Source organism: Oncorhynchus kisutch, linkage group LG10 (genome assembly GCF_002021735.2).
Source record: "Oncorhynchus kisutch isolate 150728-3 linkage group LG10, Okis_V2, whole genome shotgun sequence".
Lineage (NCBI taxonomy): Eukaryota > Metazoa > Chordata > Actinopteri > Salmoniformes > Salmonidae > Oncorhynchus > Oncorhynchus kisutch.
Genome location: NC_034183.2, coordinates 17,679,528 through 17,702,878, shown reverse-complemented (window position 1 = coordinate 17,702,878; position 23,351 = coordinate 17,679,528). Strand labels below are relative to the sequence as shown.

At 42.7% G+C, this 23,351-nt stretch overlaps 1 protein-coding gene across 1 annotated transcript; it reads right to left on the bottom strand.

The window, feature by feature from the left end:
• Nucleotides 1-11,848: 11,848 nt before the first annotated feature.
• On the bottom strand, nt 11,849-15,122 carry LOC109897840 (hydroxysteroid 11-beta-dehydrogenase 1-like protein). The gene is made up of 6 exons (XM_020492445.2): nt 14,918-15,122; nt 13,464-13,594; nt 13,137-13,340; nt 12,909-13,002; nt 12,665-12,830; nt 11,849-12,509 (listed from the first exon to the last, which is right to left on the bottom strand). The coding sequence occupies exons 1-6, from the start codon at nt 15,003-15,005 to the stop codon at nt 12,332-12,334; spliced, it is 861 nt and encodes a 286-aa protein (XP_020348034.1). The 5' UTR covers nt 15,006-15,122; the 3' UTR covers nt 11,849-12,331.
• Between the last annotated feature and the right edge of the window lie 8,229 nt (nt 15,123-23,351).

Genomic DNA, 23,351 nt, shown 5'->3' with positions numbered 1-23,351 from the left:
ATTTGACTTTTTACTCGTATCTGCTGTCCTGCGCCTGACTCTCTCTCCAGCAACACACAGGATTCGTTACAGACCCCAAGTATACTTCCAAAGTTGTGGCAAAATGGCTTAAGGACAGCAAAGTCAAGGTATTGCAGTGGCCATCACAAAGCCCTGACCTCAATCCCAAAGACAATTTGTGGGCAGAACTGAAAAAGCGTGTGCAAGCAAGGGGCCTACAAACCTGACTCAGTTACACCAGCTCTGTCAGGAGAAATGGGACAAAATTCACCCAATTTATTGTGGAAGCTTGATGAAGGCTACCCGAAACGTTTGACCCAAGTTAAACAATTTAAAGGCAATGCTACCGAACACTAATTGAGTGTATGTAAACTACTGACCCACTGAATGTGATGAAAGAAATAAAAGCTTAAATAAATCATTCTCTCTACTATTATTCTGACATTTCACATTCTTAAAATAAAATGGTGATCCTAATTTACCTAAAACTGAATTTTTACTAGGATTAAATGTCAGGAGTTTTGAAAAACTGAGTTTAAATGTATTTGGCTAAGGTGTATGTAAACTTCCGACTTCAACTGTATCTACCTCAATTACCTCATACCCGTGCACATAGACTGTGTACTGGTACCCCATGTATTTAGCTAAGTTATCATTACTAATTGTGTATTTATTCCTTGTGTTATTATTTGTCTATGATTTATATTTCTCTTTGCATTGTTTGGAAGGACCCTTAGGTACGCATTTCACTGTTAGTCTTAACCTGTTTTTTACAAAGCATGTGACAAATACAATTTGATTTGATTTACAATCTCATCATTTTTCCACAGAATGGACACTATGTCAGTATGGTAGGAATTCCTCCTTTATCTTAAAATAAACGTATATTTTTTGTACTGTATGCTAAGGATATACTATGTTACTTTCCAGGGTATCTATACCCTGGAAAGTAACATAGTATATCCTTAGCATACAGTATAGATACTGTAACATCCATGACCATCCATGTCATGCATCCATATTCCTTAACTATGTATGTTAAAGACAGGAGGTGTCTTTTCTGAGGGGGAAAAAAAAGTATGTCCCCAGCAGCTATAAATTGTGTTGAGACAAGCAGGCCAGTGCAGAGCTGGGGGATGGAGCAAGTGGAGAGATCAGGAAGTGCCTCTCTTCTTAGTCTGGGAGTCTCCATTTCTCCCAGGGTTTAACCCCTCTCACCCCTCCTCATTCGCCACTTTTATTCAAGTGGCTGATTTATGGCTGTGTGGAGGGGAGAAATACAATGGCGCTACGGCCATCCCAAACCTCCATCCTCATCTCAGAAAAGACCCCAGGTTCCACCAGGGAAGAAGGTGTGTGGTGGTGATTGTGGGATTGGGACTGTGTTAATGGGTTTACTGTAGTCTTTGTGTTGACCACTGTGTGTAAATTGGCCTCTTGTTTTTGTTGTTTTGCATGCAATGTGTTTGACGGTGAGAGAGAAAGAGAGATCTGTATTTATTGGACCAATAGGCCTATAAACATGCTTGAACAAAAATGTATGATGCTTGTAAACTCGGAAGCAGAGTCTAAATTCAAGACTCCATTATTTGCCCCAGCGCAAAGCAGCCCCTTTTCTCTCCTCTCACCCCATCCTATCCCTGCCCCAGCGCAAAGCAGCCCCTTTTCTCTCCTCTCACCCCATCCTATACCTGCCCCAGCGCAAAGCAGCCCCTTTTCTCTCCTCTCACCCCATCCTATCCCTGCCCCAGCGCAAAGCAGCCCCTTTTCTCTCCTCTCACCCCATCCTATCCCTGCCCCAGCGCAAAGCAGCCCCTTTTCTCTCCTCTCACCCCATCCTATCCCTGCCCCAGCGCAAAGCAGCCCCTTTTCTCTCCTCTCACCCCATCCTATCCCTGCCCCAGCGCAAAGCAGCCCCTTTTCTCTCCTCTCACCCCATCCTATCCCTGCCCCAGCGCAAAGCAGCCCCTTTTCTCTCCTCTCACCCCATCCTATCCCTGCCCCAGCGCAAAGCAGCCCCTTTTCTCTCCTCTCACCCCATCCTATCCCTGCCCCAGCGCAAAGCAGCCCCTTTTCTCTCCTCTCACCCCATCCTATCCCTGCCCCAGTGCAAAGCAGCCCCTTTTCTCTCCTCTCACCCCATCCTATCCCTGCCCCAGCGCAAAGCAGCCCCTTTTCTCTCCTCTCACCCCATCCTATCCCTGCCCCAGCGCAAAGCAGCCCCTTTTCTCTCCCCAAATTAAATTCTTTGGAAAGTCATTTTATATCACCCTTTGAACGTGCATTGAACTGTAAAAGCACCCCTTTGGAAACAAAATAAAGGGATAGGAGAGGGAGGGAGAGGGGGTATGGGGCAAGGAGGAGAATAATATTTTTTTTGCAGACCTTTGGTATTAACCCAAACACCATAGCTGTCAGCGGCTCAGAGAGGGAGGTGTGAGGGGCAAACATTCAGTGTTAATTGGCACTTTGTAAGCTCTGAGCCTTCCTTTTGTAGGGAAAGTGGATGAGAGAGAGAGAGTGGGACAGAGAGAGCGAGGGAGAGAGAGTGACTGAGAGAGAGAGGAATGGAGAGAGGGATTGACAGAAAGAGAGAGAGGAATGGAGAGAGGGATTGACAGAAAGAGAGAGAGAGAGGAATGGAGAGAGGGATTGACAGAAAGAGGGAGAGAGGAATGGAGAGAGGGATTGACAGAAAGAGAGAGAGAGGAATGGAGAGAGGGATTGACAGAAAGAGAGAGAGGAATGGAGAGAGGGATTGACAGAAAGAGAGAGGAATGGAGAGAGGGATTGACAGAAAGAGAGAGAGGAATGGAGAGAGGGATTGACAGAAAGAGAGAGAGAGGAATGGAGAGGGGGATTGACAGAAAGAGAGAGAGAGGAATGGAGAGAGGGATTGACAGAAAGAGAGAGAGGAATGGAGAGAGGGATTGACAGAAAGAGAGAGGAATGGAGAGAGGGATTGACAGAAAGAGAGAGAGAGGAATGGAGAGAGGGATTGACAGAAAGAGGGAGAGAGGAATGGAGAGAGGGATTGACAGAAAGAGAGAGAGGAATGGAGAGAGGGATTGACAGAAAGAGAGAGAGAGGAATGGAGAGAGGGATTGACAGAAAGAGAGAGAGAGAGGAATGGAGAGAGGGATTGACAGAAAGAGAGAGAGGAATGGAGAGAGGGATTGACAGAAAGAGAGAGAGGAATGGAGAGAGGGATTGACAGACAGAGAGAGTGAGAGAGAGAAAGACAGCTTTTGTTCTTGTAAGTTTGTTGGGTCTTGTAGAGGGTGTTTACGGTTCACTTCTTATCCTTTGTTAATTGGTCTTTCTCTCCTCTTATGAAAAAAATCGAAATAAGAATTCAACTGACCCCCATCCAACCACCCATGCATTCTACCCCCCCGCCTCCACCCCCCAACAATAGCCAGATCAGTTAGAGAGGGAGAAACAACCAACGAGAGTCGAGAGTACACCAACATGATTGTTCACAGAAGCTCCAATATAGGACCAAAAACTTTTGGAATGCTCGTTCTATCATAACACGTCATTTGAAACGATTCCTTTGTTAGGGTGCCTGAAAACATTCCGAAGTCGATTAAACTGGAGCATATGACATCCAAACACACCATTTTAATTGGTAGGCCAGTCATAAAAAAATCTTTCAATCTATTTTTCACACAAAGTGAAGTGTAAAAAATGAACAAGTGCAGGATGGGAATTAAGAAGAGAATGAGGGAAAAAATGATATATACAAAATTGACTTCTGCCACCTTTCCTTGTCTGTCATTTCAGTCCCCCCCAGGCATGTTTTAAACAACCAACACCAATCAGGAGTTTCTTTGACCTCACCTTAAACACTCACTCTTAATGGAGCTGATAGAGAATAATTAAAATGGGAAAGACAGGATTGACCGGGCCGAAACAACTCTCTCTCTCCTCCCTCCCTTCTCACTGCATCCACTCATGTGTTTGGGGCAAGCTCACCATAATTAGAGGGAGAGCTGGAGAGAAAGGAAGGGTCCTGTTTTTGGGTGAGAGACAAGGGGACAAGGGTTGGCCTGCTCCACAGCACCTCTGGCCCTTCTTTCTCCCAGTGAGTGATGTAAACAACAATAGTGTCAGGACTGAAAGGACACAGGTGTCAACCATTGTGCTGCTCTGAATGGAGCTGGGGAGGAATGTCGGGGGGGGGGGCACATCGCCCGCTCAGCCACCTCTCACACCCACACTGTTTTTATTTACCACCACCTCCCTCTTTCATGGACTTCATATTGTCTCCTTTCTGTCATCCTCCCTTTGTTATTATCAAGGCTAACTGCAACGCTTTATGTTGGAAAGGCTTAACATTACTTAACATCATGAAGTGCTTTGAGAGGCTGGTCATGGCCCACATCAAGGCCAGCTTGCCAGGCACACTGGAGCCACTCCAATTTGCCTACCTCTCCAACAGATCCACGGGAAGACGCATTTCCATTCCTATTCACACAGCCCTAACACATCTGGACAAGAGGAACAACTATGTGAGAATGCTGTTCATTGTCTACAGTTCAGCATTCAACACTATTGTTGCCTCCAAGCTCGACACCAAGCTCAGAGCACTAGGTCTGGACACCACCCTCTCTGCAACTGGATCCTGGACTTCCTGAAGGGCAGACCATGGGGCAGTGAGGATTGGCAACAGCTCCTCCACACTGACTCTTAACACAGGGCCCCCCCCAGGGGTGTCCTCAGACCTGTGCTGTGCTCCCTGTTCACCCACGACTACATGGCTTTGCACGACACCAACTCCATCATCAAGTTTGCTGTCGATACCACGGTTGTAGACCTGACAACCAACAACAATGATTCATTTTATAGGGAGGAGGTAAGTGAACAGGCATTGTGGTGCCCTGACAACAACCTCACCCTCCATGTCAGTAAAACAAAGGAGTTGATTGTTGACTTCAGGAAGCAGGGGAGGGAACATGCCCTGATCCACATCAACGGGACTGCAATAGAGAGAGCCACAAGTTGTACGTTTGCTCCGTTCACGACCCCAAGCCTTTCCAGTGGGTGATGAGGACAGCCCAGTACATCACTGGGACCGTGCTCCCACCAATCCAAGACATTTACTTGAAACGGTGCCTGAGGAAGGCATGCAGCATCTTTAAGGACCCCACACACCCCAGCCACGAGCTGTTCTCTTACTGCCGAGCAGACGGTTTCGAAGCATGAGGTCTGATACCAACAGTCTCAGAGACAGTTTCTATTTACAAGCCATCAGACTGCTGAACACTTGAACTGGACTGACCACCTGATCTGAATCTCCACACCTTAGCACAGAAGCACACACCTCCACAGACACACACACACACACACACACACACACATTCATACTGCACAAACATCACAACTGCTGCTATCAGACTCTTATTATACTGTTGAATTTATACATTATACATCACCCTTCTCCAATACACATGTACATTTTGCACTATAAATTGTGCCTTCCTGTATTATACTTATTCTAAAATGTCTAGTCTATTCTACTGAGCCATTTACTTTATGTTCATATTCTCATATTTTCTTATTTCTTATTGTTGTGAAGGAACCTGCATGTAAGCATTTCGAATACATACGACTAATAACACTTGAAACTGATTGAAACTCAAACATGACTGGTTCACCACAACACAAAGGCCTGGTTTGGTCTTTAACATGCTTTGATATTTTAATACAAGGTTTTTTCTTTGATTACATCTCGAGATACAGTATGAGAAAAAACGTTACTGCAATTTCTTACTAACTAATACAACATCAACTAACACTTTACCTAGACTGTATTATAGTAGTACACCGCGTTGTACACAGCGTAGTACACAGTGTTGTACGAGACCTTCAGTTTCTTGGCAATTTCCCGGATGGAATAGCCTTCATTTCTCAGATCAAGAATTGACTGACGGGTTTCAGAAGAAAGGTCTTTGTTTCCATACATTTTGAGCCTGTAATTGAACCCACAAATGCTGATTCTCCATATACTCAACTAGTCTAAAGAAGCCCAGTTTTATTGCTTCTTTAATCAGAACAACAGTTTTCAGCTGTGCTAACATAATAGCAGAAGTGTTTATTAATGATCAATTGGCCTTTTAAAATGATAAACTAACAGATTAGCTAACAGTGATGGTTGCTGATAATGGGTCTCTGTACATCTATGTAGATATTCCATTTTAAAAAACTGCCATTTCCAGCTATAGTAGTAATTTAACACATTAACAATGTCTACACTGTAGTTCTGATCAATTTTATGTTATTTTAATGTACAAAAAATGTTATTTTCTTTCAAAATCAAGGACATTTCTAAGTGACCCCAAACCTTTGAACAGTAGTGTACATTCTCACAGTATTAACCAAATTAATCAACACTGAAGGCAACATATAAAACCGATAAAATGTGCTGTAAGCAGAGACCAACCCCAACATACGTGCAGCTACCCCACCATAAGCATGTCGGAGCTGTGTGCAGGGGGTAAATACTGTATGTGGCTATGTGGGAGAACATGGGATCTCCACCAGAGATATTGGAGATGCTTTGCTATACATCAGCATTTTTTTGTGATTCACTCTACGTCATCCTCCCTTCCCCAACAGTTCCTCTCCACCAGGAAGAGAGAAGATTCATGAGTCCTATTTCCACCAGTGGCTCACCCATTCTCCAGGCTATGGATTATAAATGTTACACACACACACACTTGCGTGCACATACACAAACACAAGTAAAAGTCACACACTTCTGCACACACACACCTGCACAGTCACACGCATCTCAGAACATGGGCTAACCATCCAAGGCCATTCTTCCCATGTTTCTCACAGGAGCTGGTGATGGTGACTGGATGAAGATTTGTGAACTGGTGTCCTTTGTGCTAAAACACCCAGGGTGAGGCAATAACAGCATGATGACTGTGGTGCGACACACTTTTTTATTAGATGATTATTTATGTTCTGCCATCTCAGCAGCGTGTCGGCACAAATATAAACATTGATAGATTAGAAACATTTCCTCAATGATGACTGTAAAAAAAAACAGAATTATTTCAACTAATTATTATTTAGTAACTGGTGTCAAAGTGTTACCTGAACTTAAAATGTTTAGTTGGCCCAAACCAGGGCCAAACTGTATTTAAAAAAAGAATACAACACAAAACATCCACATACAAATGACAACATAGAGACGCATACAAACATCCACAATATCACCCCTGCCCAGACCCACCTGCTCACACCCCCATCTCCAGCGCCCGCATCACTCTCCGCCATGTGGCCTCAAACTGCACCATGTTGTTTCTCTCCATCGACCAGGCACTTTCAACATTTAGATAATAAAGCATTGGACCTTTCCATTGTGTTAACGAGGGAGGATTGGTTGATTTCCAGTTTTTAAGTATACGTTTTCTCAAGCTGATTGAAGAGAAAAGTATCATCCAACCCATCGGTATCTCACTGCACCCTCATATTCCATGGCTTGGAAATACAGTGGTTTAACATACAATGTTTTCATTGACATTGTGCATTTACACAGTGGTTAATATTCAACGTGTCCTCACCTGGGACTTGAACTCCCAACCTCTTGGTTCATGGCATTCCAATCGTACTGCTACTACACCATGTCTGTGTCAATTGTCAGTTAATCTGACATTCTCTAATCATTTATTTGATTTACTTGTTTGCTTATCTTGGAGTTTTCTGTTTTAATGTTACTCCTTAATCACTATGATAAATAAAATAGGCTAGTTTTTCTTGAGTGTACTTTTATCAGAGCTGAGATTTACCTTGAAGTTCAGAGTGTAGCAAATCAGTTGAAATCAGTCATTGACACAGACATGGTGGAATAGCAGGACGATGGGAATGCCATGAATTAAGAGGTTGTGAGTTCTTTACACAAATATGGAATTTCCATCACAGCAGAATACAAATCAAGAAGCAGCCCAGAGCACCTACATGTTATTGATAGTAATGCATGCTTCAAATTGGAATGTGTTATGCAGCCCTTTCCTTGAGAAACATATTAGGTGAATGATAGGTAGATGAAAGGGACATTATATATCGAAACCATAGGGAAGGTATCCAAGGTGCACAATCAATAACATTGCTCGCACTACTGTAGTCTCTAACAACACATCATGATAGGATCACATGTGAGAACTGGGCTTGACAGGGTGTGTCTTGAGTAAAAGTGTATGTGTATGTGTGTGTGTCTCCTTATGCTTTTGGGCTCCATGCTTGGTGGAGATACTAGAGGAGAGTGAGGGGATTTATTACGAAGCATTAGGAGCACTAATCTGTTTCGGGTGTTACTGGCTGCTATCCCAGGCTGTGCCTTCTCCCTTCCCCAGGAGGCCCCAACGTACGTGTGTGTGTGTGTGTGATTCTGTTTAGTTTAACATTCCTTAGAAGGACCATGCCATCTTCTCACAATATCAAATGGAACCTCAGAGAATTATATGATTTTTAAGTGGACAAATGTGTTTCAATACAATACGGATTTAAGATGTGGTCAAAATGTTAGGGCAGACGTGATCCCTTCCAATCAGTCAGCCAAATCAAATGAATATCATAGACAGGTTGGAAAGACTGGGTTTCAAACCCTATGGTTGCTGCATGCCACAATACAGTGTTAGCCAGCTGAGCTAAAGCCTAAGCATCAGGCTGAGGAGCTAACGCAAGACTACAGGTCTCATGCAAGGTTCACTGAAACGGCTCCATGACACAGGGAAATAGTACATCATGATCATGTAATCTACCAACCCCACCATGTCTTAACCTTCACTTCAAAACCTGAAGGTTACATGGAGCTCCCTTGTAACTTGTAACTCAAGATACTGCCTGAGGTACTGTATTTAAATACAGTAGACCACCTAGATGGATTACCCTGAGTTGGTAGGAGGCCTGGGCTGCTGGGATGATGAATAATGGCATCAGGACAAAACAGGGACCTCCCCATTCTGGCAGGATGCCACACAGCCTACTGTGACAAGTTATGACATTGAGTGCTGGGGGGTGTTCGCTATGATTTACAATTAAAATATACTAAAGAAGAAAAAAGTAAGTGAAACTCCTAGAGTACACTAGAGTACAGCCTACCCATACATTTCTGGGAAAGTGAGCATTAAAATAAGGATGAAACAATACTGTAATATACATTTATGAACTTTACAGTATACTACAGCAGTTTCATTCCATTGTGGGTATATCAAGGTCAGGGAGTTTTGGGAAGGTATATCATGCCAGACTAAGTCGGAGCCTGCTGGAATCTAAAATGCCTCTCATGTCTAGGTTATGCCTCCTTTATTGGGAACTACTGCCCTCGAGTGGGCATCACAGGGATTGTTCATTGAGGCAATAAAGAAGGTAGTCTGGTGGAATAAGCCTGATCGAGCAATAGCTCACAGAAAATAAATGTGAGCGCGGCAGTCGGTCTGCTTGTCTAGGCTATAAAATGTATTATAAAGTTAAACAGATAACAATACACACTACTAAAACGTGTATTCTGTATTTAACTCTTGTGTAATGTTCATGTTTTTGTTATTCACCCAATGTTCGTGGGTCTGTGAACAAATATAAATGAAACAATCATCACTATTTATGTTTATTACACTGAACAAATTAGGACACATTTTACATACAGTATTTTATGGAAATTATAAATAATCCCCATTGAACACAAATTAAGGCCAGTCTACACACCACATGAGGGACAGAGTTTTACTGTGTGTGTTGCAAATGTATTTCTTGCACTTGATGCATGTGTACGGTGTCTTCCTGTACATCTTGGGACCACACACATCACAGCGCTTCTTCTTGTTGCTTCCTGCTGCAATCTAGAATTATAATTTTTTTACTCACTCACTCACTCACTCACATAAAGTTGAAGTCGGAAGTTAACATACACCTCAGCCAAATACATTTAAACTCAGTTGTTCACAATTCCTAACATTTAATCCTAGTAAAAAGTCCCTGTCTTAGGTCAGTTAGGATCACCACGTTATTATAAGAATGTGAAATGTCAGAATAATAGTAGAGAGAATGATTTATTTCAGCTTTTATTTATTTTATAGCCTAGTGGTTAGAGCGTTGGACTAGTAACCGAAAGGTTGCACGTTCAAATCCCCGAGCTGACAAGGTACAAATCTGTTGATCTGCCCCTGACCAGGCAGTTAACCCACTGTTCCTAGGCCGTCATTGAAAATAAGAATTTGTTCTTAACTGACTTGCCTAGTTAAATAAAGGTAAAATAAATAAAAAATTCCCAGTGGGTCAGAAGTTTACATACATACACTCAATTAGTATTTGGTAGAATTGCCTTTAAATTGTTTAACTTGGGACAAATGTTTTGGTTAGCCTTCCACAAGCTTCCCACAATAAGTTGGTGTAACTGAGTCAGATTTGTAGGCCTCCTTGCTCCCACACGCGTTTTCAGTTCTGCTCACAGATTTTATATAGGATTGAGGTCAGGGCTTTGTGATGACCACCTAATACCTTGACTGTGTTGTCCTTAAGCCATTTTGCCACAACTTTGGAAGTATGCTTGGGGTCATTGTTCATTTGGAAGACCCATTTGTGAGCTGTGTAGCATCCTGACTGATGTTTTGAGATGTTGCTTCAATATATCCACGTAATTTTCCCCCCTCATGATGCCATCTATTTTGTGAAGTGCACCAGACCCTCCTGCAGCAAAGCACCCCCATAACATGATGCTGCCATCCCTGTGCTTCACGGTTGGGATGTTGTTCTTCGGCTTCCAAGCCTCCCCCTTTTCCTCTAAACATAATGATGGTCATTATGGCCAAACAGTTCTATTTTGTTTCATCAGACCAGAGGACATTTCTACAAAAAGTTTAATATTTTTCCCCATGTGCAGTTGCAAACCGTAGTCTGGATTTTTTTATGGCAGTTTTGGAGCAGTGGCTTCTTCCTTGCTGAGCGGCCTTTCAGATTATGTCGGTGTAAGACTCATTTTACTGTGGATATAGATAGTTTTGTACCTGTTTTCTCCAGCATCTTCACAAGGTCCTTTGCTGTTGATTTTCACTTTTTGCACCAAAGTACGTTAATCTCTAAGAGACAGAACGCGTCTCCTTCCTGAGCGGTATGACGGCTGCTTGGTCCCATGATGTTTATACTTGCGTACTGTTGTTTGTACAAATGAACGTGGTACTTTCAGGCGTTTGTAAATTGCTTCCAAGGAGGAACCAGACTTGTGCAGTTCTACAATTGTTTTTCTGAGGTCTTGGCTGATTTCTTTCGATTTTCCCATGATGTAAAGCAGAGGCACTGAGTTTGAAATACATCCACAAGTGCACCTCCAATTCACTCAAATAATGTAAATTAGCCTAACAGAAGCTTCTAAAACCATGACATAATTGTTTGGAATTTTCCAAGCTGTTTAAAGGCACAGTCAACTTAGTGTATGTAAACTTCTGACCCACTGGAATTGTGATACAGTGAATTATAAGTGAAATAGTCTGTCTATAAACAATTGTTGGAAAAATTACTTGTGTCATGCACAAAGTAGATGTCCTAACTGACTTGCCAAAACCATAGTTTGTTATCAAGAAATTTGTGGAGTGGTTGAAAAACGAGTTTCAATGACTCCAACCTAAGTGTATGTAAACTTCCGACTTCAATTATATGCACTCTCAGCTGCAAGTTTTCAGTTTTTTTGTCTTATTTCTTGTTTGTTTCGCAATAAAAAATATTTTGCATCTTCAAAGTGGTTGGCATCTAGTGTAAATCAAATGATACAAACCCCCCAAAAATCTATTTTTATTCCAGGTTGTAAGGCAACAAAATAGGAAAAATGCCAAGGGGGTGAATACTTTTACAAGCCACTGTAATACAGAACATCAATAAACAAGAACAGCAGGACAGAACTACATACATTTTTTTTAAAGACACACACAGCCTACATATCAATGCATACACACAAACTATCTAGATCAAATAGGGGAGAGTCGATGTGCTGTGAGGTGTTGCTTTGTCTGTTTTTTGAAACCAGGTTTGCTGTTTATTTGAGCAATATGAGATGGAAGGAAGTTCCATGCAATAAGGGCTCTATATAATTTATATATTTTTTTCTCTACTGTATTATTGACTGTATGTTTGTTTATTCCATGTGTAACTCTGTGTTGTTGTTTGTGTCGCATTGCTTTGCTTTATCTTGGCCAGGTCGCAGTTGTAAATGACAACTTGTTCTCAACTGGCCTACCTGGTTAAATAAAGGTGAAATAATAAAAAAGAATAATACTGTATGCTATCTTGATTTTTCTCTCTCATCATAACGTATATTTTAAGCATATGTTTAATATTTATAAAAGTTACGTATAGATATATCCCTTAAGTAGGGGAACCAGTCTCGGATGAGAGAGCCATAATACCAGAACCAGGGGTAGTAAGACTCTGTCTGACGAGTGGCTCCAGAAGTGATGATGTGAAGCGCTGCCTCACTGGCCGGCCAGGCTGGGATGTTGGTGAACCCCCTGTAATACAAACAGTGAGGACTCTGCATCCTTTCAATATTTTTTAAATGTATCCAAGGATACTTGGATATAGGTGCTCTAACAACTATCAACACAACCATAAAACACTTTGTGCGGTTACAACTTGACTGAAGTTGATATCAACAATATCGTACTTGACTTTCTCCATAGCCGAGTCCGTATCGATCAGGGCCAGGACGGTGATAGTAATGGATACGTTGCTCTTCTGCATGGCCAGCTCATGCTGCAGCGTCCCAAAGAAACCGTTCAGGGCAAACTTTGTGGATGTGTAGGGGGCCATAAACGGGCTGCACATTTTTCCTGTGGAACCAAAACATTAGCCAATCATAGGTCCAGGGTCACTTGGAAAGCTTAGTTTAGAGAAGAGCTCTGACTCACCTAATAAGGAGGAGACGACCACAATGGAACCGCTACTCTGCTCAAGGGTGGGCAGAGCAGTCTTCACCATCTGCAGATAGCTGAGGAAATTTACCTGACAAAGACAAAGTAAAAGAGGAGATAACATAACACTATTGTAATAGTGGTACTGTACATATAACGGTAGCTACATGTACATGTCATCCTACTGGGTCACATGAAACACAGTAGTCGAGATAGATACCCCACCTGCATTAACCATCTAGTGTGCTCCACATCTCCGTCCCACATGGCGAATGGGCTGGAACCTATGTGGTTCAGCACCAGGTAGTCCAGTCCTCCCAGCTTGTCCACAGCAAACTGCACCACCCTTTCTGGGTCAGAAGGATTGGCCATGTCTGCTGCTACGTACAGAGCTTTCTGGGCCCCCAAACCCTGGCACTTCTCTACTACCTGCAGTACAAGAGAGTGATGTTTGCATAAGAGTAACATAATTATGAAAAACATTAAGGTATTGTCATAGACAACTATTGCCTAGCGACATTGATGAAAACGCCTGATTGAAGTGTCACTGACCTGCTGTAGAACCTTCTCCCTCCTGGCTGTAATAACCACCTGGGCACCAAAGCCGGCAAGGTGATATGCCATTTGTTCACCTATACCTGTACTGGCACCAGTCACCAGAACCCGTGCACCCTTTAAAGACTCTGAAAACCAGCCACATTGAAAGTCATTACAGTATCAAATCAAATCAAATGTATTTATATAGCCCTTCGTACATCAGCTGATATCTCAAAGGGCTGTATAGAAACCCAGCCTAAAACCCCAAACAGCAAGCAATGCAGGTGTAGAAGCACGGTGGCTAGGAAAAACTCCCTAGAAAGACCAAAACCTAGGAAGAAACCTATAGAGGAACCAGGCTATGAGGGGTGGCCAGTCCTCTTCTGGCAGTACTCATTACATCTTACAGTATAGTTTGTCTAAACAAAATTCAAAAGGGAAAAAACTAAGACAAGGGAATAGAATGGAGATGTTTATTGTCGACGTGAGGCCTATCAAGAAAATGTGCATTTGATGTGCACTAAAGTACGTGCTGCATCCTAGACCTAATGGACACTTTCCTGGCATCCAACTAGCATGATGATATGGATCTTTATGTCTGTCTAGGACTCAGTGTATAGTACAATGTGTAATCTATATGAGTAGAAACAAGGGGAATGTTAATTATAGGCCATAGAGAATTACTGCTTTAAACACTTCCCACTAGGCACACACTGTTTGAATCAACGTTGTTTACGTGTAATTTCAATGAAATTATGTTGAATAGACGTTGAATTGATGTCTGTGCCCAGTGGGTTATGAACAAAGTTAATTGTTAGATAGTGCCTGAGTTTGCTGCTTTTGGTTCTGAAAAAACCCAGGCTAATTTATGGTGAGAAATTGGGGGAAACAAATGTCCACACTTATAGAAATAACGATAACCTAAGTTTAAATGTGATAGATTATTAGAAGTATAATGCTGTGATTGCAATTTCCACTGCTTTTACTGTACATGGAAACTACTCTAGCCAGATTATCAACTACTACGTGTTCCACCCTAAACCAGTTATGAGTGGAATGCATATTAAGTAGTAGGCTGTAGTTCTGTACGGTTCCAATTCCACATGGTTGCCTCTGACTCATTTCAGGCCTAGGATGACTATACTGTATTAGCGTATGTGTATTGTACTGTATTGCACTCACAAAGGTAATCTGGCCGAAAGCTTAGCTCAGTAAACCTGAAAGTTGCATTGAATAAGTGTTTGTGAATTCATTCATATCAGATTGGTTATTACAGAGTGCAACGAGTGCACCAAGTAGTGCACCAAGGACTGCAACAAACATTACTCATCACTTAGCCTACCAAAACAAAACAGAAACACATTCCAACAGTGTTGATTTGGATTTAAACGTGTAAGAAACGTGTACTTTGAAACAGTTTTACTTGATAGACCAGTCAAGGATTGGAAGAAGCTAAAGAAATATCTTACCTGAGTCCAAGGTGGGTCCACTCCATTGGAAAGCAACAAAAGCTACTCCTATAGCACCAACTATTAAGAGTTTAGTAAAAGCCTTCATCTTGTGACTGCAATACCGTACTCAATGAGCTTGTTTGAGTGGTAAGGCGGAAGCAAGTAGCCTCTGCCGAGTCCCCAACAACCGGATATTCCGGTTTTTAGGGGAAATCTCATCTCTTCAGTGGGTCATAAGATTGAGTGAAGTCTGGCCCAGGAGTGTGAAGGTGAACGGAAAGGCTCTGGAGCAACGAACCACCCTTGTTGTCTCTGCCTGGCCAGTTCCCCTCTTTCCACTGGGATTCTCTGCCTCTAACCCTATTACAGGGGCTGAGTCATTGGCTTACTGGTGCTCTTTCATGCCATCCCTAGGAGGGGTGCGTCACTTGAGATGGGATCTTCCTGTCTGGGTTGGCGCCCCCCCTCGGGTTGTGCCGTGGCGGAGATCTTTGTGGGCTATACTCGGCCTTGTCTGAGGATGGTATGTTGGTGGTTGAAGATATCCCTCTAGTGGTGTGGGGGCAGTGCTTTGGCAAAGTGGGTGGGGTTATATCCTTCCTGTTTGGCCCTGTCCGGCGGTATCATCGGATGGGGCCACAGTGTCTCCTGACCCCTCCTGTCTCAGCCTCCAGTATTTATGCTGCAGTAGTTTGTGTCGAGGGGCTAAGGTCAGTTTATTATATCTGGAGTACTTCTCCTGTCTTATCCGGTGTGAATTCAAGTATGCTCCCTCTAATTCTCTCTCTTTCTCTCTTGCTTTCTCTCTCTCGGAGGACCTGAGCCCTAGGACCATGCCTCAGGACCACCTGGCATGATGACTCCTTGCTGTCCCCAGTCCACCTGGCCGTGCTGCTGCTCCAGTTTCAACTGTTCTGCCTGTGGCTATGGAATCCTGACCTGTTCACCGGACGTGCTACCTGTCCCAGACCTATTATTTGACCATGCTGGTCATTTATGAACATTTGAATATCTTGGCCGTGTTCTGTTATAATCTCCACCCGGCACAGCCAGAAGAGGACTGGCCACCCATCATAGCCTGGTTCCTCTCTAGGTTTCTTCCTAGGTTTTGGCCTTTCTAGAGAGTTTTTCCTTGCCAACGTGCTTCAACACCTGCATTGCTTGCTGTTTGGGGTTTTAGGCTGGGTTTCTGTACAGCACTTTGAGATATCAGCTGATGTACGAAGGGCTATATAAATACATTTGATTTGATTTGATTTGAAATGGAAAGACAGCCTGTGATGCAACTTCCTCTTTGGTTGTTAACAAGGTGACACTATTTTAACTCTTCTTCCACATATACTGGATTGGTGAAACAGTTTTTGTCTTCTCGTCAAGACCAGTATGTAGGGGGATCTAGTTTCAGGTGTTTATTTTATACCTGTAACCGACTATAGACCAAAGTCCTGGAGTGAAGTTGGGAGGTGCATCAGCCATTGTTTATAAAAGTTTTTCTTTGTAATGTCAAAATAAACATGTCTCCAACCCCCATATCACACACTCACAAACTGAAAATATGCGTGTATGTGTGTAAATTGTACCAGTGGAGGCTGCTGAAGGGAGGACGGCTCATAGTAATGGCTGGAATGGAATCAATGGAATGGTATCAACCACATGGAAACCAGATGTTTGCTACCATTCCATTGACTCCATTTCAGCCATTATTATGAGCCGTCCTCCCCTCAGCAGTCTCCACTGCATTGTACTATCAATTGGGGTTGAGAAAGCTTAAAACATCACATTTATCTGTACATATCCACTGTATACATATGAATCGCGGCAGTAAAATATTGGGGTTGTGAAATATCCCCAAAAACAAAATGTGTTTTGGATGAACAAATTCACCAAAAGCAAAAAACATTAACCAAAATCCAAGCTACTTCTGTTCATAAACTCCTGTGCAATCTGATCCCTACACAGGCTCAGGAGCCTGGGAGGGCGGTATTTCTTCCGTTGCCAGTACCCCTTGCAGGTCTTCTGCTGTGAATTCTTTCAAGCCCGGAAACGTTTCTTGCCGCAGCCACAATGATGTCCAATTCTTTTTTTTTTATATAATGTTTTTATTTTTATTTGATCCCTTTTTCTCCCCAATTTCGTGGTCTCCAATTGTTTAGTAGCTACTATCTTGTCTCATCACTACAACTCCCGTACGGGCGCGGGAGAGACAAAGGTTGAAAGTCATGCGTCCTCCGATACACAACCCAACCAAGCCGCTCTGCTTCTTAACACAGCGCGCATCCAACCCAGAAGCCAGCTGCACCAATGTGTCGGAGGAAACACTGTGCACCTGGCAACCTTGGTTAGCGCACACTGCGCCCAGCCCGCCACAGGAGTCGCTGGTGCGCGATGAGACAAGGATATCCCTACCGGCCAACCCCTCCCTAACCCGGACGACGCTAGGCCAATTGTGCGTCGCCCCACGGACCTCCTGGTCACGGCCGGTTACGACAGAACCTGGGCACGAACCCAGAGTCTCTGATGGCACAGCTGGCACTGCAGTACAGCGCCCTTAACCACTGCGTCACCCGGGAGGCTCTGATGTCCAATTTTGAGGATTTCTTCGACACTTGAACAGTACAATGAATAATCGTTGCAATAAACGGCACAAAATCCACCTTTTTCACACAAAGCATGTCCGGTTCTCTTGATTGACAAACATTCACTAATGGCTAATGGGTGTATCTACTACTATATCATCAACACTAGAGTCGCTTGCTTTCTCAATTCAATTCATCAATCAAATGTATTTATAAAGTCCTTCTTACATCAGCTGATGTCACAAAGTGCTGTACAGAAACCCAGCCTAAAACCCCAAACAGCAAGCAATGCAGGTGTAGTAGCACGGTGGCTAGGAAAAACTCCCTAGAAAGACCAGAACCTAGGAAGAAACCTAGAGTGGTTTCTCTAGGTCTGGGTAGCCATTTGATTAATTGTTCAGTGGTCTCATGGCTTGGGGGTAGAAGCTGTTTCGAAGCTTCTTGGACCTAGACTTGGCGCTCTGGTCCCACTTGCCATGTGGTAGCAGAGAGAACAGTCTATGGTGGCTGGAGTCTTTCACAATTTTTAGGGCCTTCCTCTGACACCACCTGGTATAGAGTTCCTGGATGGCAGGAAGCTTGGCCTCAGGCAACAGAACATTGTACCGTCCACACTCGGTTTGTTGTTTATATTAAAACATTTTAATTAAATCGTTTTTAATCCAAACTAAAGTTTTGTTGCTAAGGATTTCACGACGCGGTTAGCCTTTACGGCTGGGACTGCAAGTTTGTGTTCCTTTTTTTGCGTGGATTCCGCGAGTGCTAGCTGGCTGTACTACAGACACCTATCGTTGTCGTGGGAAAGACTCATTGTTATCTTTTCGTAAAACAACTGGTTGCAGTAAAGAGCCAATCTGGACACTAAGGAGAACCTGAGGGAAATCGACGAGTACCAACAGCTTTACGCTATGGAGGAACAACATACTCCATCATGGAAAGATCTGACCACCTCAAAAAATAACTTTAACCTGACAAAAAAAAATAAAACAGATTCATCTACAGACACGGACTATTTTACTTACCATTGAGGTAGAGGTTAGTGCCTTGGCTGGAATCCATGCAACACTGGAAAAGTTGTGTGAGGAGGTAGCAGGGCTGAGGGGGAGTTTAGAGTTCAGCCAGAGTGAAAATCTCACGCTCCAAAGAGAAAACAAGACACTCACAGCCAAGGTAGAAATCCACGATTCCGACATGGATTGTCTACTTAGGGAAAACAGGGTGATGAAGGAGTCGCTACTAGACATATAAAGTCGTAGCATGCATGAAAATGTGTTTTGTAATCCAGAGGGCGCAATGTGTCCAATAATCCAGAGGGCGCGATCAGAGAATTCATGCAATCCGCCTTGAAACTTCCTATAGAGACTGTAAACAAGGTGGCTTTCCACCGAGTACACAGACTTGGAGCTCGGAGCAAGAAGACCAAGGGTCCAAGACCGATCATCGCAAAATTTGAACACTACCAACAAAAGGAGCTGATCAAAAGCAGGGGAAGGAAGCTTAACTTCTTTGGGGTATCCCCCCTTCTTCTCAATTTCCGCCTAAAGACATACCCTAATCTAACTGCCTGTAGCTCAGGCCCAGAGGCAAGAATATGCATATTCTTGATATCATTTGAAAGGAAACACTCTGAATTTTGTGGAAATGGGAATTGAATGTAGGAGAATATAACACAATAGATCTGGTAGAAGAAAATACAAGGAAATAAACATACGTTTTCTGTTTTTCTATTGTTGCTGCATCATCTTTCAAATGACCAAGAACAGCCAAACATACAGATAGGATGCTGTGGATGATTTGAATAATGAACATAAGATGGCAACAATAGCTGAGCAAAGTTTTGGACAGATAACTTAAAAAATTAGCGAGCTACATGACATTGAGCATGAAGTCACCCAGGTGTCCCACACAAATGTACCCGCATGTACCCAAGTGGCCGAATTGGTACAGTGATACATTTTGAAGGAAAGAACTATATACAAAATACATAAATGCTATTCTAACACTCCCCCCCCCCATTTTTATATATATATATATATATGTATATATATATATATATATATATATATATACAGTGGGGCAAAAAAGTATTTAGTCAGCCACCAATTGTGCAAGTTCTCCCAATTTTTATCATAGGTTCACTTCAACTATGACAGACAAAATGAGGGAAAACATTCTGAAAATCACATTGTAGGATTTTTTATGAATTTATTTGCAAATTATGGTGGAAAATAAGTATTTGGTCACCTACAAACAAGCAAGATTTATGGCTCTCACAGACCTGTAACTTCTTTTTTAAGAGGCTCCTCTGTCCTCCACTCGTTACCTGTATTAATGGCACCTGTTTGAACTTGTTATCAGTATAAAAGACACCTGTCCACAACCTCAAACAGTCACACTCCAAACTCCACTATGGCCAAGACCAAAGAGCTGTCAAAGGACACCAGAAACAAAATTGTAGACCTGCACCAGGCTGGGAAGTCTGAATCTGCAATAGGTAAGCAGCTTGGTTTGAAGAAATCAACTGTGGGAGCAATTATTAGGAAATGGAAGACATACAAGACCACTGATAATCTCCCTCGATCTGGGGCTCCACGCAAGATCTCACCCCGTGGGGTCAAAATGATCACAAGAACGGTGAGCAAAAATCCCAGAACCACACGGGGGGACCTAGTGACTGACCTGCAGAGAGCTGGGACCAAAGTAACAAAGCCTACCATCAGTAACACACTACGCCGCCAGGGACTCAAATCCTGCAGTCCTTAGCTTAGTGATGAGCTTTGAGGGCACTATGGCTTTGAACAATGAATGGCATTCTCACATAGGTGTTCCTTTTGTCCAGGTGTGAAAGGTCAGTGTGGAGTGCAATAGAGATTGCATCATCTGTGGATCTGTTGGGGTGGTATGCAAATTGGAGTGGGTCTAGGGTTTCTGGGATAATGATGTTGAAGTGAGCCATGACCAGCCTTTCAAAGCGTTTCATGGCTGCAGACATGAGTGCTATGGTCGGTAGTCATTTAGGCAGGTTACCTTAGTGTTCTTGGGCACGGGGACAATGGTGGTCTGCTTGAAACATGTTGGTATTACAGACTCAGACAGGGAGAGGTTGAAAATGTCAGTGAAGACACTTGCCAGTTGGTCAGCGCATGCTTGGAGTACACATCCTGATAATCCGTCTGGTATGCTCACTGGACAGCTCTTGGCTGTGCTTCCCTTTGTAGTCTGTAATAGTTTGCAAGCACTGCCACATCCAACGAGAGTCGGAGTCGGTGTAGTACGATTCGATCTTAGTCCTGTATTGACACTTTGCCTGTTTGATGGTTCGTCGGAGGGCATAGTGGGATTTCTTATAAACTTCTGGGTTAGAGTCCCGCTCCTTGAAAGCAGCAGCTCTACCCTTTATGTTAGTGCGGATGCACACGCGACGTGTCCGGTCTGGTCAGCATGTCATGATCGGTATATAAACTGTTGCTCGTGGTTAAGTGTCAGCGCGCTCCGAGAATAAATTCTGTTACGGTGAACTCCTCAATGCCATCGGAAAAATCCCGGAACATATTCCAGTCTGTGCTAGCAAAACAGTCCTTTAGCTTAGCATCTTTTTCATCTGTCCAATTTTTTATTGACCGAGTCACTGGTTCTTCCTGCTTAAATATTGTCTTCTATCAGGAGCATAGAATTATGGCCAGATTTTCCAAATGGAGGGCGAGGGAGAGCTTTGTATGCTTATCTGTGTGTGGAGTAAAGGTGGTCTAGAGTGTTTTTTCCCTCTGATTGCACATTTGACATGCAGGTAGAAAATGGATTTAAGTTTCACTGCATTAAAGTGCCCGGCCACTAGGAGCACCACCCCTGGATGAGCGTTTTTCTGTTTGCTTATGGCGGGATACTGCTGATTGAGTGCGGTCTTAGTGCTAGCATCGGCCTGTGGTGGTATGTAGACAGCTACGAAAAATACAGATGAAAACTCTCTTGGTAGATAGTGTGGTCTACAGCTTATCATGAGATACTCTACCTCAGGCGAGCAAAACCTTGAGACTTCCTTAGATATCGTCCACAAGCTGTTGTTTACAAATATACATAGAGCATCAACCCTTATCTTACCAGAGGCTGCTGTTCTATCCTGCTTATACAGTGTAAAACTGCCAGCTGTATGTTTTTCATGTAGTTTTTCAGCCACGACTTGGCGAAACAGAAGATATTACAATTTTTTATATCCCGTTGGTAGTCTAATCTTGCTCGTAGGTGTCACACCCTGACCTTAGAGAGCTTTTTTGTCTCTATTTTGGTTTGGTCAGGGTGTGATTTGGGTGGGCATTCTATGTTCTTTTTTTCTATGGTTTTTATTTCTTTGTTTTGGCCGGGTATGGTTCTCAATCAGGGACAGCTGACTATCGTTGTCTCTGATTGGGAACCGTACTTAGGTAGCTTTTTCCCACCTATGTTTTGTGGGTAGTTGTTTTCTGTTTCGTGTTCTTCCCCCGACATGACTGTTTCGGTTTCGTTTATTCACCTTGTTATTTTTGTTTCAGTGTTCAGTTCAATAAAAGTCATGAACACTTACCATGCTGCGCTTTGGTCCGATTCCTCCTTATCCAACGACGACACCCGTTACAGTAGGTCACTAATTTTATTTTCCAATGATTGCATGTTAGCCAATAGAACGGACATCTTGGGTTCTCTTGAAGTATCCCATATCTACCTCCATCAACACCCTGGCTATGATGCGATTCTCAGATACATATCCTTATAAATAAAAAAAAACATCCCAACAAGAAACAGATACTTATCTGACTCATCATCCATTCCAATTTTTGACAATTTCCTTTTTCCTCCATTATGTCACACTGCGATTTTACATTAATCTTCAACTTTACTCAACACTGTTCCTGATTCAGACTTGGCATCCACTTCCGCCATGATCCCTGCACGTCCCTCCTACGGCGAAGGTGGTTCCTTCACGTAGGTCAAACAAAAACACTCTAATGATTGGTTGATGAATAGTGCCTCCCACAATGCAGGGGATGACTGCAAGTTTGAGCTAGTGAGGAGCAACTTCAGAAAATTGAAGTCAACTGCAGTCTAAACTTCATCACATGGTTGTTGTAAAGTTCATGCAGTCGACAAGTAGGCACAAGTCAGCCATTTTTTTTTCCCTGTAATGCAACACACTTTGAAAGTCGGAGACCAACGATGGTCACCGACTTAACAAAAATTATCAACTTGAATGCGCCTATTATTATAGGGAGGGGATGCAGCCAGCTAAATTATTAGGCTAAATCAATTTGGGTGCACCAACCAGAGCATTAAAATGATAACAGCAGATATTATTATTATTATTGATAGGCCTATTATTACCCCCCTCATTATTACAGTCATCAATATGTCTCTGACTTTATTGTGCCTTGATTACGTTTATCAGTTTGCTGCAACTAGCGAACAAGCTGCAACAAAAGCTTAAACTGGACAGTTTTATCTCAATCTCTTCATTCAAAGACTCAATCATGGACACTCTTCCTGACAGTTGTGGCTGATTTACATGATGTATTGTTGTCTCTACCTTCTTGCCCTTTGTGCTGTTGTCTGTGCCCAATAATGTTTGTACCATGTTTTGTGCTGCTTCCACGTTGTGTTGTCATGTGTTGCTGCTTTGCTATGTTGTTGTGTTTAGGTCTCTCTTTATCTAGTGCTGTGTTGTCTCTCTTGTCGTGATGTGTGTTCTGTCCTATATATATATAATATATATATATATATATATATATATATTATATATATATATATATATATATATATATATATATATATATATATATATATATATATATATATATATATACTACCGTTCAAAAGTTTGGGCTCACTTAGACATTTCCTTGTTTTTT

Excerpts from the sequence above, each read along its gene's own strand:
- LOC109897840 (XM_020492445.2), bottom strand. The coding sequence starts at position 15,005 with ATGAAGGCTTTTACTAAACTCTTAATAGTTGGTGCTATAGGAGTAGCT. Across the intron at positions 13,003-13,136 it reads ACACTAGATGGTTAATGCAG|GTAAATTTCCTCAGCTATCT; the intron begins GTGGGGTATCTA and ends TGTCTTTGTCAG. Across the intron at positions 12,831-12,908 it reads GGTCGTCTCCTCCTTATTAG|GAAAAATGTGCAGCCCGTTT; the intron begins GTGAGTCAGAGC and ends TTGGTTCCACAG.